General features: G+C 40.3%; 1 protein-coding gene and 1 long non-coding RNA gene across 7 annotated transcripts in view; one reads left to right on the top strand and one right to left on the bottom strand.

Annotated features, from left to right (window-relative positions):
* The window catches only part of GRAMD2B (GRAM domain containing 2B), a 110,927-nt gene extending 92,904 nt beyond the window's left edge, over positions 1-18,023 (bottom strand). The window contains exon 1 of one of the 2 annotated variants that reach the window (XM_038552002.1): positions 17,765-18,023. In XM_038552002.1, the coding sequence (XP_038407930.1) occupies positions 17,765-17,889 (125 nt within the window). In that variant the 5' untranslated portion in view covers positions 17,890-18,023. The remainder of the gene's footprint in view (positions 1-17,764) is intronic. The other variant, XM_038552005.1, reaches the window with a different exon arrangement.
* LOC119873876 overlaps positions 1-20,975 on the top strand; it is a 284,170-nt gene that overhangs the window by 21,721 nt on the left and 241,474 nt on the right. For 4 of the 5 annotated variants that reach the window (XR_005366617.1, XR_005366615.1, XR_005366616.1 and 1 more), the window contains exon 3: positions 7,418-7,537. This is a non-coding gene — a long non-coding RNA (uncharacterized LOC119873876). Of the gene's footprint in view, positions 1-7,417; positions 7,538-13,089; positions 13,174-15,676; positions 15,837-20,975 lie in introns of those variants that run through there. The other variant, XR_005366618.1, reaches the window with a different exon arrangement.

Below are 20,975 nucleotides of genomic sequence, written 5' to 3'. Positions count from 1 at the left end.
GGAGGCTAATGGGTGAAAAAAAAGTAAAAGGAAAATGGGGAACTGTGATAAAAGAGAGAGGTAAGAGAAAGTAGAAAGTAGAAGAGAAAACAGAAGCTTTAATCGTTTTCTTGGATGGCATGTGCTTTGAGTCCTGCCCTGTAGTGATAGATTTTGTTAAGTCACTGGTCAAAGTTAAACAATTCTTATGTAACAGAAGCATATTCTAGGAAAAAAACACATCCCTTCCACTTTATTTTTCAAATATCTTCTAGTTGATTTGTGGTAGTTACTGGCTCCCAAAAGAGTTGAGACAGCAAGTAGATTCTTCTAGTCTTCCATGAGATAAGTTCTTACTAAACATTGGCAGTAGAGAAAAGACTGAAATGAGGTTCCTCCCATTTAGAGTTTAAGTCTCAGGATGGCTTCTGTGATCTTTACATCTGGGCTACGGGGTACCTTGGCTACTAAGCACTTCACTGGTATGTCATGAGCTCTGTTTTGGTGATAACCATTTCAACATCTGTACATCTCTAAGGATTCTTTCTTAAATACCACCAGTGAAAGGTAAAAGTCAGGGACCTTTGCACTTTATCTCTGTCCTTTTATTGCTCCTGCGAAAGACATGCCAGCTGATTCCAGGAAAGCACTAAGGGAGGTGCCTTCACCTGGAGGACTGGGGAGTGGAAGACCATGGTGGTGGTAGTAGCTAGGAGTGAAGCTTGGAAATCCTGCAATCACTTCAAAGTGATCAGGCCTAACTGGCCCTGAGGCTATTCCTTGAATCAGATCAACTTTTCCTGGGTCATGGATGTCAGTAGACTTTCGATCTAGGAGCCAAACCTTACAGTTCCCTTGGTCTTGAAACCCTGCAAAGCCTATTCCACAGCCTCTTAGTCCTTCCTCCTTGTCTTTCCCTCAAGAATCTGTGTATCCTTGGATGGTAGTTCTGAAGTCTTGGTTTCCCAGCCCTGTGCAGAATAGAGTTACTGTAGCAAGCCCGACACGGGTCTTCTTAGAAAGGCGTGTTTGCAAGCTGATATTTGGGAACTTAGGTTTTGGGGAGGTTTCCACTTTTCCTAGTTTCATTATCACTCATTGGGCCTATGCTGTGAAAGCAATAGGATTTAGGTTCAAAGCAATAGGATTTAGGTTCAAAATCTGCTTTCCTTCTGGGAGATTAAATTTGGAGTATGTCTGGGCAGAGGGTGCCTATGTAACTAGCCTCCAGTAAAAACCATGGATCCTGCCTCTCGAATGGGCTTCTGTGGTCAGAAACATTATATACCTGTTACATTTTTCTTGCTGAGGGAAGTGGGTATCCTATGCGACCCTTCATAGGAGAGAAAAGGCATAAGGAAGCCTGTACATGGATTCACCCCAGGTTCTACCTGCATCATGACCCAATATAATATGTCACTGTAGTAAATCTTAGCTTTGTGTACTACCATATGCTGAGTTCTGTGAGTGCTTCTACTGAATCTCTGTGTGGGATGGTCTTACGGATCTCTGGCACAAACCCTTTCTTGGAGTACTTATTCTCCACATCTTTACCTTAACCTGGCACAGTTTCAGTGAAAAGATAAAAGGGCAATGTTTTCAAGAAGTTAAGTGGCAAATAAAGAAAATACTGATTTATCATATCTAGTTTAATAAAAATGTGTTATTCCTTTTGAAAATCAGGAGACCAATTTGTTGGTCATAGAAAATTTATTTTTATGCCATGTACTTACAGAACATGAGTTTTTTTTTTTTTTTTAAAGGGATGATTTTTGGAGGTCTTTCATTAGCTTTTTTTTTTTTTTTTTTTTTTTTTTGCTTTTTTTTAAATAAAAGTTTTGTTCAAACAATTCATATACCATGAAATTTACTCTTTCAAGGTCTCCAATTTAATAGTTCAGAGTTGTGCAACTATCACCATTAATTCCAGATCATTTTCATCACTACAAAAAGAGACCCTGTAACCATTAGTACTCAATCTCATTGTACTTTCTCCTAGCCCCTGGGAACCACAAATCTACTTTTATCTCTGTAGGTTTGCCTATTCTGGACATTTTATTTAAATGAAGTCATGTGGCCTTTTGTGACTAATTTCTTTCATTCGTGTTGTGGCATGGAATAGTACTTCATTTCTTTTTCTTTTATCCAATTAATATTCCATTCTGTGGTCATGCCACATTTTATTTGTCACTAGATGGACATTTGGGCTGTTTTCACTTGATAGCTATTATGGATATTCACGTACAGGTTTTTGCATGGACGTGGGTTTTTAATTCCTTGGGCATATATTTAGGAGTGGAATTGCTGGGTCATATTATAATTCTATGTTTAATCTGTTGAAGAACTGCTAAGCTGTTTTGCAAAGAAGTCCCCCCATTTTACATTTTCACCAACTTTGTAGGAAGGTTCCAATTCCTCTGCATGATTGCCAAACATGTTATTTTTTTGGTCTGTTTTAGTCATTCTAGTAAGTGTGAAGAGGTACCTCCTCATGGTTTTACTTTTCTTTTTCCTAATGACGAATGTTGAGTACCCTATTGCATCTTATTGGCCATTTAAAGACCTTTGGAGAAAAAAAATTATTCATGTCCTTTGCTTGTTTTTTAAAAAATTAATTAATTAATTAATTGATTGATTAATTTTAGGTCGGCTCCACCCCAAGCTTGCTGCCCACTGTGGGGCTTAAACTCATGACCATGAGATCAAGACCTGAACTGAGATCAAAAGTCAGATGCTTAACTGACTGACCCACCCAGGTGTCCCACCTTTGCTTATTTTTAAATGTATCATCTTTTCATTATTGAGTTATATGAAATTTTTACATATTCTGGATACTAGACCTTCAGCAGTTACATGATTTGCAAATATTCTCGTCCATTCTGTGGATTGTCTTTCATTGTCTTAGTGGTGTCTTTTCTGTTTAACTTTGATGAGAACCAATTTACTATTATTTCTTTTGTAGCTTATGCTTTTGGTGTCACATCTAACTCTCACATCAGATATCAAGCACTGCACTTACTTTAGAAGGTCTACATCCATTAGCCCAATTCTGTTACTCCACAATGGAAGGAGATTAAGGATTACAAGAGATGGAGCATAGTCAAGTAGGAAGAACATGGGATTTAGAGTCTTTTTTTTTTTAATTTTTAATTTATTTATGATAGTCATACAGAGAGAGAGAGAGAGAGAGAGCGAGAGGCAGAGGCAGAGGGAGAAGCAGGCTCCATGCACAGGGAGCCCAACGTGGGATTCGATCCCCGGTCTCCAGGATCGCGCCCTGGGCCAAAGGCAGGCGCCAAACCGCTGCGCCACCCAGGGATCCCCGGGATTTAGAGTCTTAAGATGCAACTCTTATATCTTGGGAATTAAGTACTTCATTTTTTTTAAACCTCAGTTTTTCTCACTGGGAAATGCAGTAATAATAGTTCCTATTTCATAAGGTTATTGTGAAGTTTGAATTAGCTAATTTGTGAAAAGGGCTTAGTACTGTACCTGGCACAGAGGAGGCATATAATAAGTGTTAAGTTGTTGTCATTTTTATGACAGGATTGTGGAAGCAAGGCTGGCCCATACCAAGAATTACCTAACAGAACTATTGTCATCACTCTGCTCTTCACCATGCATTTTGAAGAGCTGCAAAAGTTGTATAAAACTACAGGTTTGCTTATGGTTATATAGCCTTTGGAACCATGGGAAAATCTAATAGGCCCATAGTGTTCCCATAGTGTTTATTTCTTTTTAATTCGAGAATGAACAATGCTTTTGCTTTTTGGGATCCAAATAAGAGACCAAAAACCGGTATCAGCGTGAGTGAATGTTTCATCACAATGTGTTCTTTTTCTTACTTATCATTAATTAAGCGCTATTTATAGAATTACAAGGAAATTAACAAAACTTCCCTATCATTCAGGTATAAGAATTAAGAAAGGTGGTTTGATATTTCCATTAAATATTTACCATGCTTTATGGCATTACCTCAGAACTTACATATTAATGACCTGATCATTTAGTGTTTGCATGTACAGAGTAGTTTAGGGCCACCATAAAACACACTCTGTTTCATTATTGGAAACCCAGAAAGTTTGTTGAAAGTTCAAAGTCAAGTCAGCTTCTCAGTCAGCTACTCCTACAAGCTGACAAAGGAGGCACCTTCCAATAGAGTTGTGCCTTTTAATTCATAATTAGGTTTCCTACTGTGGACAATTCAGCAAATAATTAAAACCCTTTTGAAAAAAAAAACAACAACACATAGTAAACCTATGCCATGAAACATTTAAATACAGCTAAATGGTTCCCTGTTTTAGCTATTTCTAGATTAATTTTCAATCCAAAAAAACTCTTAGAGATTACTCCCACCCTTGCTAAAGGACAGAAGGCTATATAATACCTTTGGGGAATATCGAGATGTATCACACTGTCTTTTCCAGTGGAAACGAGGCAATTTAGTACATTATCTAAAGCACAACGTTGTCATGGAAGTGGAAGAATGACCAGGGAGTAAAATATAGAAATCAGCCTAAAGTGTTGTAAATAACACGTATGCAGGGCTCGCCTATGCTAGATCAGTTTCCAAACACTTCATGAGTAGGGTAACTCATTCAATCCCTATGGGAACTCATGAGATAGGAGCTCTTACCCCTCCTTTAAGAGAAGCAGAAATGAAGTACAGACTTGCCAAACCACTTCAATGAGATGGGACCCCATGTCAGCCTAGTTATTCTTTTTCTTTCTTTCTTTCTTTCTTTCTTTCTTTCTTTCTTTCTTTCTTTCTTTCTTTCTTTCTTTCTTTCTCTCTCTCTCTCTTTCTTTCTCTTTCTTTCTTTCTTTCTTTCTTTCTTCTCTCTTTCTTTCTTTCTTTCTTTCTTTCTTTCTTTCTTCTTTATCTCTCTATTTCATTCTTCTTTTTAAAATATTTTATTTATTTATATGTTTGAGAGAGAGAAAGAGAAAGTGCACATGTGTGCAAGTCGGGGAAGGAGAGGGACAAACTGGTTCCACACAGAGGAGCCCAAAGCGGGGCTCGATCTCAGGACCTGAAATCAGGACCTGAGCTGAAACCCAGAATCAGATGCTCACCAATGGAGTCTCCCAGGCGCCCCATGTTGCCGCTGTTCTTAACTACTGTTCTATGGTACTTCTCAGCTCAGAGAGGAATTATTATTGGTACAGCAACTTTTGAATTTCAGGAATCTGTATTTCTTCAAAACTCCCAAAATGTGGGATATAATATAGATAAATAAAAGATTCAATAATATTTTTCTTCTCCTTTAAGAAAGAAAATAAAAATACCACCTTTATCTATGTTTTACACTAAAATTAAATTCTACATTAAATGTTATATATGATTCATGAATTATACGGTTCATGTAATGTGATCATCCTGTATAAATGAAAATATGAATGTTCCAAAAAATAACATATGCATGTAGAGGTTATGTTTTCTTTCCATGTATTCTAGGAATCAGTCATTTTGGAAGTATGCATTCATACTGTACCTTCCAGTATAGATTTGTTAAGATTCTAGTAGGATATTATCTCATTTCCTGATATGATGAAGCACCAATGATAATATTTGAGAATTAGTCTTGGTTGAAAAATGTGTATTTCAAGGGATCCCTGGGTGGCGCAGCGGTTTAGCGCCTGCCTTTGGCCCAGGGCGTGATCCTGGAGACCCGGGATCGAATCCCACGTCGGGCTCCTGGTGCATGGAGCCTGCTTCTCCCTCTGCCTATGTCTCTGCCTCTCTCTCTCTCTCTCTGTGTGACTATCATAAATAAATAAATTTAAAAAAATGTGTATTTCTGTTAACAGCAGCTACTGGGGCAGATTCAGTTTTGGAGGGCTTATAGTTTATATGATATGAGACTTCTTTTAGAAAAAAAATTGATAATTAGGTGCAGATAGAAAATATGAATTAGAAGAGGTTAATTCAAGTGATCAGCCTGAAAGTTCAGCTTCATTAGCTTTGTGGTAAATCCACCACTTCAGATAGTAACTAAAGTAAATTTTAAATTTCATAAGAATAAAGTAATCCCTGAAAAGAATTCACTTTTTTCCCAGAAGAAGCTTATAATTAAAAAAAAAAATCATCTATCTATCTATCTATCTATCTATCTATCTATCTATCTACCTATCTATCTATCTCTCCTCATTGTATTTTTTCCCCTCCCTTTAATTTTTCCATTGTCTGGAAAAATCCTCTTAATGGTAGATTTCTCCATTTTGTGAGACGAGGAAAAGGAGTGGGTCAGTGATTTGTTGCATGTCACAGAAGCCTGTCAGAGCCAGGCTTGGGCTCTTTCTGCTTAACCTTTGGGTACATGAATTTAGAGAGTTAATATTCTGAGTACAGACATGAAGAAGCTTCTTTTCATAGTGTTTTCACTCTGATTTTACTTGGGAAGAAGCAAAATTTGCATCAAAGGCATAGCCCAAATTCTCAAATTCCTGAGTAAAGAACATACTTTAACCTGATAAACCAGTCGCCCTGTTGAAAAAATGTTTCATTTTGACATGAGGCACAATTTGACCACTTACACTTGTGTTTTTTTTAATCATATTTTTTTCCCCAGAAAAACTGTAATTTTGAGAAAACTCCTGAACTCAATACTTTTTTGACCTTTATTACCTTATTTTCATGTTCCTTTAAGGTCATCATAATATGAACTTCAGCCATATGGGAAAAATGCAATAGCCTGACAACTGTTTGGAGTACAGTGCTGTAAGGAGGAACCACTTAAAGTTTAGATCTTAAAGTTTTCATGGTTTCTACATCTGTTCAAATATATAAACAGAAATATGTGTTATTTTAGGTTTATGTACTGCCCCCACCCTGTGTTTAGCTTTAAGTCATTTATAAGTTATACAAGAATATATGAGGATAAAGAAAAAAAAAAAAAAAACCCTTAGAGTTGACACAGGGTTGTGTGGGTAAAGACTTCCAACTGTGTTGCTATGGTAACATTTCACCTACTTTGTAACTATAATAGTTAAACATTCTCCAATGCTTGTATTCACCAGGGACAATATGTTATCCATACCTAATCCTCAAAACAGTCTTCAAATGTAGGTACTACTTTTCCATCCTACAAAAGAGAGAGCTGAGGTTTAGAAAGTTCAGGTGACTGGACTCAGGTGACACAGAACGTGCCAGCACTGTGATCACATACAGGCCCGTGCAACTCTAAGCCTTCTGTCCTTTCAGCATACACTACTTTCAGATTAGAAATAGGTGTCAGCTTTGGTGTCACCCCACAGCTCTTGTGGTTACCAGCCTCTAAGATGGCTCCAAATAATCCCTCCCCCTCTCTTGGTATTCTCACCCTTGTAGGGTCCCCTTCTATACTGAACACACAGGGCTGACCTGTTAACCATAAGATCTTGCAAAAATGGTGGTGTATTTTCTGAAATAGGTCATAAAGGACATTGTGTCTTTCAGGATCCTGGCTCATGAATCACTCCCTCTGGAAGAAGCCAGCTGCCACATTGTAAACAGCCTCCATCCAAGTGGAGAAGAACTGAAGCCTCCGGCAGACACTAGCGCTAACCCACCATGTGTGTGAGTGAGTCACTTAGAAATAAATGCACCTCCCTCCCCACCCCCCAGCCCCAGTCAAGCCTTTGGGTGTTTGCAGACTTGGTTGAAAGCTGGCTGCAACCTCACAGGAGTCCCTGAGCTAGAACCACAAAGTTCTTTACTTCCAGATCAAAACCCACAGATAGCTGTGTGAGGTAGTGAATGCGCATGGTTTTAAGAGGTGAAATTTTGGTGCAACGTGCTGTGAAGCATTTAGTGACTTATACAGCCTTTGTCGGCCTTTCTTCCTCATTTTAGAGTGAGCCTCCTTGTTGAATTCATGTTCATGTAAATGACTGATTTGGAATTGGATTTGTCTCTGGATGGTGGGTAGTGTGGAATCACGCAAGGTTCAGTGGGCAGAGCTGGGGTGGTGAGGGTGATGCACAGCCACAAAGGAGAAATGAATACTTTTTGCTCTCCAAAGGTGGCATGTTGAGAGTAACTACTAACTCAGAGTTTGCATCAACTGGATCCTATTTCTGACAGGAAGAGAAATCAGGATGATGTTATTTCTGGATGGTGTTTTATTTCATTCACAACTTGGGACAAAATTAAGCTTCTGACTCTCCTTTTTACTCTTTGAGGAAAGTGTATCTGCCTCTGCCTCATTTCCTTGTTCTTCCTCCCCCTCTGTGTCCTCCAGGGTTCTTTTGCCAGTTTGGAATGTGTTCTTCCCTTCCACAGAGAAGAGCAAAATGCTATTTCTTCAACATTGGGTTCTAGCTCCTTCTCTCTTTGTTGCCCTTTTGCCTCACACTCAGCTCTTCTCTTTCATTCCTTTTTAAAAGTATTATTTTTATTGAGATGTAAGTGACATATGATGTTGTGTAAGTCGAAAGTGTGCAACCTGTTGGTCCAAGACATTTACATATTGCAATATGATTATGGCAATAGAGGCAGTAGAGTTAGCTAACACTTTTATCAGGTCACATAATTACGATTTCTTTTTTTGTGCTGTGAACTGCCTTTCCTCTGGCCTTGCTTTACCACTTGGAGGCTGGGCTGACTCCCTTTGCTCCACTTACCTGTGCCCAGTCCTCCCCTACGCAAGACGCTCAAAATCCTGTTGATGTGTGTCTTCCTCTGATTTGAGCAACATAAGAAATGGGCCACCCTTATTTTATTTACCACCAGATTTCTAGTGCTGTACTGCCTGAGAAATACTTGTTGATTTAGTGCTGTTGGCAGGAGATGTTATTCTAGGCAAAGAGAGAGAGCAGGGGAAGAGGCATGCAGGTATGAAAGTGTGTAGTGTGTGTGAGGGATTATTCATTAAATTAAAAACCAATGCTTTATTACATCCCTTTTTTTTCTTTTATATCTAGTTTAATTCAATTTCACAGTAACTTGAGTTTATTTTTAAACTGAATTCAATGTGAAAATAAATTAAAATTAAGTTTGCACTTCAATTTATGGAAACAGAAATCTCAGCCTCTACAGCTCCCTATAACTTCCCCCTCTCTTTTCCCAATTGCAAGGATAAAACATTTGGGACCACAGTGAGGCAAATACTAGTTCAGGTCTAATAATAAATCAATGTGGAACAGTGAGAGGGTCCAGGACCGTGAGTCAGAAGGCGTGATACATCATTTGGCTTTGCCTCTGGCTGTTCTCCTGCATCGAGCCCCTTCCTCCCTTGTGTGCCTGGATCCTCTGCTGAGCTTCAGCCTTCTTGAGACCACTTCAGCAGCACCCCAGCAAAGATCAGCTTTGCCTCTCAACTCAGAGGAGCTCTGTCACCTACCACCATCTGACATTTATTGTTGTCTATTTTGTGTCAAGACATGCTGACTGGTTGGTGAGAAATAAGGCAGCAGGGGCACCTTGGTGGCTCAGTCAGTTAAGCATCTGCCTTTGCTTTCAGCTTAGGTCATGAGCCCAGGATTCTGGGATCGAGTCCCCCATCAGGCTCCCTGCTCAGCCACAAGTCTTCTCCCTCTATGTCTCCCCCACTGCTTGTGATTTCTCTCTCTCTCTGATGCTGTCTCTCAAATAAATAAATGCAATCTTAAAAAAAAAAAAAGAAAAGAAAAGAAAAAAAGAAGAAGAAGAAGAAACAAGGCAGCAAAGTGAAGAAAGACAAACCCAACAAGAGTAATGCAGTATGTGATAAATGCTGTCATGGAAGTAAACAAGATACAATGTAGCACAGAAGAGGGTGTCAAGGGAGGCTTTCTGCAGGCAGGGATATCTGGTCCAGTTTTGAAGGACAACATAGAATTTCCTCCGCTGGACTGTTGGGGGCAGATCAGAAGGTGCAAAGGCAGGTCCAGCGTGTGTGAGCTTCCTGCAGTAAGACATAGGATCAGGGAAGCCAGCCAGGCCACAGCCAGCATTTCCCAGTGTCCAAAGGACAAGTCTGGAGGCTCATACCAGTCAGACACCGGTATGACTTCACTGCTCCTGCTTCTGGGTTGATTTTCCTTTCACAGGTGTGTGTTTGGAGTGAGACGTATTCATGGCACATTGTTCTGCTCTGTTGGGTTTATTGAAGTAATAAAATAGTTTTTTTGTTTGTTTCCAGGAGAGTCCTGACAGCTATTAGTTTTTCACATTAGGGAAGGTTGATTTTGTGGCACTAAACATTTGACACGTGCACTTATTTCTAGATGTAAGTTTTGAAACATGGGGATTAGCTGTAAACACGCTGAGGGAAATTCTAGATTGGACAGTTAGGCTGGTAATTTAATTTTCATAGTACATGCACATTGCTTGCCTTGTGCCTGGGGCTGTGTCTGTCACCAACAGAAATTGGACCCTCTGGAAACAAGAGTTGGGTTTTCAGCCATTTATTTACTTTGCAAGGCTCTCTTCTCATGATAGTTTATTCTCTACACCAGATGCTGGAGGTAGAGATGAAAGGATGTATTATTGCTGGCCTCTAAGAGTTCTAGGCAGTGAGTAAGTATACCTGATTTCTCTGTGGTTCATCCCTATTGCCTTATAATAACCTCGTTAGAACATTTGCTGTGGGCCTGGCACTTTATGTATTAGTCTTGTTGAATATTATCTGCAGTTCTGTCATTGTTCCCATTTTACCATTAAGGAAGGTGAAGCACAGGGAGTTTATACCACTAGTAAATGTTGAAATTCCCCACGCAGTCTTCCCTATAGAATACTCCTATACAAAGATTATAGAAAGCATTCCATAACTGCTTGTTAAATGAAGTGGGTAATTCCCTTTCACCACTCCTGGAAAGTACCTAGGACAAATACCCTTGTCTTTTTACAAACAATTTTAACTGAAACCCGAATCACATAATCGATCAGCATAGAATCAAGATCCCAGATAGGTCTCCTTAACTTTGTTCTTTCAAAGTTAGTTTCTTTCAAGTTTCTTTCAAAGTTAAGTTTTTTCAAAGCCTACTTCTGAAACCAGTGTCCCCTCTGGGGTTGGAAAAGTTACCCTGAGTGGGCTGAAGAAACTGAATGAAATCACCCTTGTGGACGGATTTGATATTTTGGAAATAGCCCAAATAATTTAAAGCCATGCCAGGGGAATAAATTGGTCAATGAATTTGGGTAATGCCATTGTGGCCACCTATCTGGCTGTATCTTCACTACCTGAACTAATTTTGTTGGCTTAATTTTGCTGTACAAGCACAATAGAAAACTTCATTTCCTTTTTCTGTTCCTTTCTTCATTATCTAAGCAATGTAGAGAGTAACTACCATTATCCATCTACCAGAGCAAAAAGCCACTAAGGTTTGTAAGGTCACATCTGTAAAAATTTCCCATGAGTAAGTCACTGTGCAAATAGTTTTTTTTAGTGCTGTTGGCTATAAAGAAGCACTCATTCATCACTCCTGTACTTCTTGGCAGCGCTAGCCAATTTGCCCTCTTGGAAACTCCATATAGTTACCCATGGAGGCAACTTCTAGAATCTGCAACTGAGGTACACTTGCCTGACTTTTTGTTAGACATGATACTTACAATTTTTAGCTGATATTCACTGATCTCTTCACATGGCAATAATTTTATAATATTTTCAATAAAGACATAACTTAGTCTTTTCTCTAGAAAAACCATAATTTTGATTCATGGCTAGACATTTTCTTTTGGATTCTAACCCACTCTTAATAATGTCATGTTAATATGTGATCTATTATGGGACACAAAGGCAATTGCTCTTTCTAGTATTACCTTGGGTTTGTGTCCCATAAACATAGAAATTCTGATAAATTGTACAATTACTACCAAAAAAGAAAAAAAGTTTGGTGTACTTATAATGATATCAGCTGCATTATTGAGTTTATAGTCCTAACAGGAGAGAGCTTCTGTTTGGCATTGGCATTAAATAAGAACAGAGTCCACCACTTAGAATTTATACATCTGATGACTGGAAGAGTTTACCAGACACTAGCTTCCAATCCTGTACATTTCCAGTCTTGTCTTTCTTTCACTGTCTACATACTGATAAACGGTTCCTGGAAGTCATATTCATGTCATGATATCACCTCTGCCCTTGGTAGCGGGGATATTCCAGGAAGCCAGGTTGGCTAGCTACAACTTATGCACACGTAGCAAATCACATAATAAATGCCACGAATCCCAAACAACCTCCCCTTAGCTCATAACATCAGAAAAGCCCTTGCCCATCAGACTGGAGGGCAAATGTGACAGAAAATTGGGAGTGAGGAGAGAGCAGTCATAATTGTAGTTAAAATATTATCTGAAAGGTTTGCAGAAATATATGACTCTGTGAAGAGCTTGCTACAGACACTCCCAGGGCCTTGGAAGGGGCCCATATAAGGGAGGGTAGAAGCTTAAGCTTCGTTGACTTTGTAATAAATACACCCCTTCTGACAATCCATTCTGATAAGTGGTTAGTATAGGATATGATACCAACAAATAAAAAGGGCAGCTACTTCTGAGGAGTGGAAGTAGAAAGTCTCCCCAAATATCTGAATAGACCTTTCTGGAGGTACATAATGAAAGATGAATAGAAATTTTTGAGGCAGTTGGCGGGGGCGGGGGGGGGGGGTGTTCCAGCATGTTCAAAAGTGTGGTGCAAGGATAGCACATGTGCACTGAGAGAATATTGAGTGCTTGGTATAAGTAGACTGTGGGGAAGTGTCTGGAGATGTTTGGGAAAGAGACTGCAGGTCTGTTCTCTCCTGGCCAGGTTAGCTACTGGGGAGTTCTGTTCTCTGGGAAAATTCTAACCATCCTATAAGAGATGCCTATTCCTGCATACTTTACCTGCTCATTCTCACTTCCACGGCTGCATTTCACTACATCCTGCCATACTTCACTATCTCTTTGCTTTCTGACAACTGGCCCTTCACTCTCCTCTGAGGCTCAGCAGAGTTCTCAGGTCCTGCTGGTAAACCTTACCCACTATAAATAGAGGTATGCCATTCACTGAAATACTCCACCCTTAGAACACTACAACTACTACTACTATATCCTCTTAACACAGTCTCACTTTCTTTTGACTATTACCTCTTCATCCCTTCTCCTGAAGAAGTAAACCTACTTCCCAGAAGGCTGCTCCCTCCAGGTTCTAAATATAACCCTTATCTCTACAGCTCCAGAGAACAGGAGCTGGAACCATGGGCTCATCTAGTGAAAATGGGTCATAATATGACATCTACAGTGTTCCTCTTCTTCAGGTACGAAAAAGTGCTCCTGTTGTTTCCCTACAAGCAGAAGTGGGTGTGGCTAAGAAAAATCATGGCTATTGGGAGGGGAGAGGAGGACCAACATTTCCTTTACCATTCACTGGTGGCAGCTGGAACAGTAGATGAACAAAAACAGAATTATTGGGGCCACCGGGCGGAGGCATAATGCATGTGACTGCAGCACTTCCTTGGGCCTACAGTGGTCATTGTTGACTGTAACCTGGGGCGACCTCCAAACAAGAGCACTGAGGGAGTCTGAGCAGGCCTGGTCTGGTCCCACCCTGGTCCCACATTCCAGCTTAGTCTGCCTCATCTTTCTGGATTTTTTTTTTTTTTTTTGGATCGTTTCCACAGGCAAGGTCAACAAAAGCAAAAATAAACAAATGGAACTGTATCAAACTAAAAAGCTTTTACACAGCAAAGGAAACCACCAACAAAATGCAAAGGCAACCTACTGAGTAGGAGAAGATATTCACAAGTGATATATCTGATAAGAGGTTAACATCCAACATATATAAAGAACTCCAGGGCAGCCTGGGTGGCTCAGCAGTTTAGCACTGCCTTCATCCCAGAGTGTGATCCTTGAGACCCTGGATTGAGTCCCATGTCAGGCTCCTTGCTTGGAGCCTGCTTCTCCCTCTGCCTGTGTCTCTGCCCCTCTCTCTGTCTGTGTCTCTCATAAATCAATCAAGCAATCAAAAAAAAAAAAAAAAAAAAGAACTCCAACTCAATAGCACAAAAAACACACAACCCCACTATCTAAAAATAAGAAAAAATTAGTAACTCATCTTCCCCCTGCCTCCTGCCCAAAAGGGTCAGAAATCTATAAGAAGGTATATTATAGAAAAGGAAATTAAAATTAGCAACAAACATGTTGAAAAGATGCTCCTTTTGTATTAATAAGGGAAACGAACATTAAAACCCCATTGAGATGCCATTTCACAGCTTTTGGATTAGAAAAAAATTAAAAAGTCAGACAATGCCAATGTTGTGTAGGCAGCAGAATAGTTGTGGGTAGGAGCATACATGACACAACACTTTGAAACAGAAGTTGACATCATGAGCAGTGTGAGTCATGCCTGTCATCTGTGACCAGTATTATCTCTGCTGGGTATTACAGACACATGGGGAGACATGGGCAGGATGCAATATTGCTTGAGCAAAAACCTGGAAATCACCCATAGAAGGGCCAGAATGCCCTCCTAAAGGGAGCAACATATTGTGATACTCCTCTATTCTAAACCACCAACTGGTTTCCTACTGCAGTTAAAATAGAATTCTGAGCTCCTTCTGCAGATGCCATCAGATGCCACTGTCCCCGGGTTCCTCAAGATGTAAGATCTTCCCTATGTCAGGGCAACATGTCCTTTCCATGGTCAGTCCACGGTTGGCTCTTTTCTCATTCTCTCAAACAGCTGAATTATCACTTCCTTAAAGAGTCCTTGACTTGTCATCCCATCTAAGTTAGCTTGCCCTATCTTGTTCTTTCTCAGCCCCGTAATTGTTTCCTCTGATAACATATGTTAATATGAGAATTATTATTTTTTTAAAGATTTTATTTATTTATTCCTGAGAGACAAAGAGAGGCAGAGACATAGGTAGAGGGAGAAGCGGGCTCCACACAGGGAGTGGATGTGGAACTTGATCCCAGGACCCCAGGATTATGACTGGGGCCAAAGGCAGACACTCAACCACGGAGCCACCCAGGTGCTACTAATATAAGAATCATGTGTATAGGTGTATGCATTCATGCATTCATAATTTTTTAGCCTGTCTTTGACATTAAACTCATAACCTCTGTGAAGGCAGAGATTAGGTCTATCTTGCTCATGATCATATCCATGTGTGTTCTGCGTAGCCTGGCATGATAGTCGCTCAATAAATCTTTGTTGAATGATTAAATAGGAGCACTGCATAAATTGTATCTGTGCCTGTATGAAGTAGTTTGTTGATATCAGAGTACATTTTATTACTTCTGTTCGGGAAATGATAACGGGATACCACATAAGTCATAAATTCTTAGTATTTATTAGAAGGTAAGGGGAAGTATTTACCTGGTCTTATTTTTTACTGCAGGTAATTAACCAACATGTGCTTAAATGCTTCCACAAATTATTTTGAATGATTTTATATATAATACACTGAGTAGATTTTTTCAACCAAACTTAAAAAGTTTTTCAATGCCCAAACTATTTGGAGATACATATAATGTTTTGAGATGGGTTCTAATACACATTAAAAAAAAAAACACTTAGTATATAGATACTAATATAAACATTTGAATTTGAATATTCAAATATGCAGGTGAGATAGGCCTGGGCTATATTTGAAAGAGGCATGAGTTTAGGTTGAGGCAGGTTTTAATTTTATTTTTATTCTATTCATTTAAATTTATTTGAATAATATGTTTATTTAAATTATACTTCCTGTATATTATATATTTTAAATATTTGTTTCTGCATTTTAATTTTATTTTTCCTGATTTGATCTTGAGCTCCTAGAAGAGTTGGCATTATCTACAGAAGAGGTGGATGGGGATCCCTGGATGGCGCAGCGGTTTGGCGCCTGCCTTTGGCCCAGGGCGCGATCCTGGAGACCCGGGATCGAATCCCACGTTGGACTCCTGGTGCATGGAGCCTGCTTCTCCCTCTGCCTGTGTCTCTGCCTCTCTCTCTCTGTCTCTCTCTGTGACTATCATGAATAAATAAATAAAACCTTTAAAAAAAAAAAAAGAAGAAGAGGTGGATGAAGCAGACAAAATAATTTGAAAAACATTAGAAATTCAGCAAAATATGGAAATTACATTTTCAGGTTTTATATCTTCAGTTATAGGAGTTGTGCTTTTGCTCAGACAATTCAAGTGAGATAGATTCATTTTAACGATGGATGGAAAAACTAAGCTAACCTAAAAGCAGAGGTATCATACAACATTTTGCATAAATTCAGGTTCTTTATCCCCAGAACTTCTTTTTTTTTTTTTTTTTTTTTAAAGATTTATTTATTTATCATAGACAGAGAGAGAGAGAGGCAGAGACACAGGAAGAGGGAGAAGCAGGCTCCATGCCGGGAGCCTGATGTGGGACTCGATCCCGGGACTCCAGGATCGCGCCCCGGGCCAAACGCAGGCGCTAAACCGCTGGGCCACCCAGGGATCCCCCCCCAGAACTTCTTTTAAAAAATTATTTCACTTGTTTTGGGGTACCTGGGTGGCTCAGTCAGTTAAGCTTCTGCTTTGGGCTCAGGCCATGATCCCAGGGTCCTGGGATTGAGCCCTGAGTTTGGCTCCCTGCTCAGTGGGGGGGTTTGCTTCTCCTTCTCCTGCTCTCCCTGCTGGTGCTCTCTCTCTCTCAAATAAATAAATAAAGTCTTAAAAAAAAGAAAATTATTACATTTGTTTTTGTAACCTGACATTTTGATATGCAAATGCTGTTGAATGAAGTAGGATTTCTTGGTTTCCATTTGATTTTTAAAAGCTGTAATTTTGGTCAGGACCTTTTTGTATAAATGATTTACAGTGATGAGAAAACAAAACAAATGATCAACTTTCTAGCTATGGTGTTGTGTAAAAGTAAACTTCCAGTGTGGAGGTCATTCCTCTGTACTCACTTGGGAGGTTTACATGGAAGTAACTTTAAAGTTTACATCAAAATTGGGTGAGAAACTTTTTCTGGATTTCCGATTTGATTTCTACATTTTGTAAGTTCCTAGAGAATTATTATGAGGCCAAAATGAATAAAGAAGCGATAACATTAATTCTCATTGAAAACATGTAATTCTCAGAATGATGTTTATATAGATATTAATATTTACAGCTAAAAAGAGTGTGTTCTCAATCAAGCCAAAGCTGCTCTAAATCACTGTATAGTAAATAGTTGAACCTACAGCACAGCTAATACTAGTTTGATAATTAATTTAGAAAGCCCCCACATTTACTTTTTTGATAATGACACAGGTAATTCTGACACTGAAGTAAGGTTTTTGGCTTAATTAATTGACTTCCTTTCCTATGAATCTGCAAGTGATCAAGAATCAAAGAACGGCATAGCCAACCAGTCATCGGCTACTAAAAAAAGTCCTAGGGAGCCTGGGTGGCTCAGTTAAGTCTGCCTTCAGCTCAGGTCATGGTCCTCAGGTCCTGAGATTGAGCCCCACATCTGGCGCTCTGCTCAATGGGGAGCCTGCTGCTCCCTCTCCCTCTGCCTGCTGCTCCCCGTGCTGGGCTCTCTCTCTCTCTCTCTCTGTCGAATAAAGAAATAAAATCTTCAAAAAGAGTACTAAAAAAGGCAACAATTATTTGCCCAATTATTTGCCTTAATAGGGCAACAATTATTTGCCCTATTATATATATTATTATATTATTAATCACATATATATATATTATGATTATAAGGTAATCATTCTATTTGCTCAGCAAGTCACATTCCTTGCTATGTCCCCTCTTCTAATCCACTGGCCCAAATGCCTGGGCTGCACCATCTCCTTCCCCTTGGCAGATTGCGACCCCCGTGCATGAGGACAGAGCTCCCCAGGGGACGCCTGTCAGGTCCTGAGGCCGCCAAGGTGACACACGGGAGGTACCCACCTGAGAAACACAGAGCCGGGGCTGTCTGTGGAGCTGTGCGGGGCCTCAGGGCCTGTCTTTCTCGGGCTGCCGGGAGTCTCAAACCGGAATACCGTGTCACTGGAAGACAGACTTTTCTTCACCATGGTGTACGCGTCAGTCCCCAAGTCAGGACATAAGTTCAGAGGCTCATTTCCGAATCCCCTCAATCCTGTGAAAAACTCTGCGTTTTAGCTTTGCCCAATTCTCACACTGCAGGAAGCTTTCTTCACATGACTCCTAATCTAGCTGAGGCTGTTTTTTTTTTTTTTTTTTGAAGTCAGTTAATGAGTAACATGTATGTATGACACAGAGTGGTTTTCAACCCACCCACATATCTTCTAAAGGAAAATTAAATGTGTTTGGGAAATTCACCTTTCAGTTTACTAATAGGAACGCCACCCAACTCTGTGGATTTAGGCAGAAAAGTCTAGGGGAAGGTAAAGACATGAAAGAGGGAGGTGCAGAAACTGGCAGCATCTAAACATTAAAAGGGGGGATGCTTCCCTGGATCCTCTGGGCCTGAGCAACAGGGTGGAAAATGTGAATGCGCATTATAAGGCCTTTCCGCACGCAGGAAACCATCAGCCCACAAGCATGCCCCAGCTGATGTTCCGCAAGACGCTGGAGAATTTTCGGGCTGCACTGCGTGGTTCTTGGGTCCCAAAGAGTTCTGGAATCCTTATGGAAGGAGAAATGTAGGGATCCCTGGGTGGCGCAGCGGTTTGGCGCCTGCCTTTGGCCCAGGGCGCGATCCTGGAGACCCGGGATCGAATCCCACATCAGGCTCCCGGTGCATGGAGCCTGCTTCTCCCTCTGCCTGTGTCTCTGCCTCTCTCTCTCTCTGTGACTATCATAAATAAATAAAAAAAATTTAAAAAAAATATTAAAAAAAAAAAAAAAAAAAAGGAAGGAGAAATGTACAAAGTCAAGCTCAACATTCAGACTGTGTGTGTTTTGTTGGAGCACAGGCAGCTGTGACCTCTGTCACTGCCTCCACCACTATCACCGCAAAGACAAATAATCCCTTGGAGGGGAAGTTTCCAGCTCCATCTCCTGCTTTCTGGCTCTGTGACCACAGATGATCCCAGACCTGCTGAGTTTGCTGTGTGCCAGGCCTGTCTCACAGTATTAGAATGAAATCTGGGAGAAAATGTGGTGGAAATTTGCCACTATGCTATGTACTATTGTTATTGAAAACCCATTTAAAGGGGCACCTAGGTGGCTTAGTCAGTTAAGCAACTGCCTTTGGCTCAGGTCATGGTCCTGGGGTCCTGGGATGAGCCTCTCATCAGGCTCCCTGCTCCGCAGGGAGTCTGCTTCTCCCCTTGCCCCTCCCCCCTGCTCTTGCTCTGTTGCTCTCTCTAAAATAAATAAATAAAACCTTAAAAAAAAAAAAAACATTTAAGCAGGAAATTCAGCAGGTGAGTCTCTTTACATGACATTATTCACTCACTCGGCATTCATGCCCAAGGAGAACATCAGGGTGCCCCCACCAGGTTACAAGCAGCCTTGGAGGATCTGGTCCAAGTAGCCGTGCTTTCTCTCTCCTTGTTCCCCTTGTGATTGATCAGTGACATTGGAGAATGGCTGGCTTAAGAGAAGCAAGCAGACTCTGATTGTGGAAGAGAGCAAAGTTTCCTGGGAAATCAAACCTTTAGCCTTGGCCTCATTAGCCCTTTGCTCTAACCAGCTGATAACCAGCCAGGGACAGGTTTGTGTTGCTTCGTGTGCAGTACTGAGTCTAAGCACACTTTTGAAGTTAGAGGAAGTGTGTCTTTTGGTGAGAGTTTAGTGGTTCCTGAGGATGACCAACTCATCCCAGTTTATCTGGGATTTTCTGCTTTCAGCAACAAATGTCTTGTATCTTTGGAACCTCTTAGTGTGAGGCTAATCATGACAGTCAGTCACCCTGCTTCCTGCTGCCATCTTGGTGCAATTCTGATGGTGCACTGCATCAAACTGCACTTCTTGTCCTCCTCCATAGGGCAATATCTGTATTTCTCTTGTCCCCCTTATTTCTATGTTGCAATTATATTGCAAAGACATTAAATAAAGTAAATTCTACCGAAGTGTTGGATTAAACAAACCAGTATCATACTTCATATAACAGCAACTATCTGCAAGCTTGTTTCTGCTCCTTGTAAGCAAAAAAAGTCTAACCAGGGGTGTATTAATACCTAATGCAACATAATTTGTTACTATCTCCCAGCAGGTTTGGATATTAGCTGGGGCAGTGCTTAATTTAGGAGAGAATATCTCTAAAGGAGGAAATTTCCAGTGTCACCAGACAGTCTTCAGAAATATTTTTAAAGAGAGAAGCTATTGACTCATCAACAATGTTTTATTAGCAAAACTCCATGCTAGCCACAGTGAATGATAGAAAAGAGTGTTAAGAAATGAGTCCTTGATCCAATAATGTCGCTAGGAAGAGACACTATACATAATCGAAAAGTTAACTAAATGCAAATAGGAAGGCAGTAAATCAGGCTAATACTTCTCTAGTCTTTGTACTACCTAATATCTTTTGAGTATCTGTAGCGTCTCTGCTAGATAATTTCAAGACAACATCTCAGTCACTTCTTGCCCAAACCACATTTTTGCAGGTGATGAAACTATCTGAAAAAGGTTAAGCAACCTGGTCATAATTAAGTGGCCATAAGAATGTGGTCATGCTGGAATCCACTCATTCATTCACTAAATGTTTATTGAGCAGTTAAAAGGAAGTGAGACTTTGTTTATTTACCTTTAAAAGGAGGCAAGATCCTTTGAATCTGGGGTGACTTAGTAAAGCCTACAGGAAAAAGTGGAGTTTGAGCTAAACTCTGAAGAGTGAGGAGAGGTTGGAAGGGCAGAAAGGGAAGGGAGGGGGGAGTCCATGAGCAAATCAGTAGGCATGGGCCAGATTTGTGTGAGTGGCAGAGACTTTGTGTTGGTGAGGAAGGTAGAGGCTTCAAACACTTAGGTTGAAGGCCGAATGCTGAAGGACCCTGAATGCCAGTGGCCAGGTCAAGCTTTTATCTTATAGGTAATAGGAATAAACAGATGAATGCTGAATTTTATGGCCATGTACATGATACTATGAAAGCTGAAAATGACCACAATCATCGGATAATATGATTATTCCCTTAGGCAGCAGCTACCAGTCTATGGGAAGCGACTCTGAAGTAATTGAAACAGTATTGACTGAACT

The sequence above is a fragment of the Canis lupus genome, chromosome 11, assembly GCF_011100685.1.
Source record: "Canis lupus familiaris isolate Mischka breed German Shepherd chromosome 11, alternate assembly UU_Cfam_GSD_1.0, whole genome shotgun sequence".
NCBI lineage: Eukaryota > Metazoa > Chordata > Mammalia > Carnivora > Canidae > Canis > Canis lupus.
Note: the sequence above shows the minus strand (reverse complement) of the source record. Positions and strands in the feature narration are given on the sequence as shown.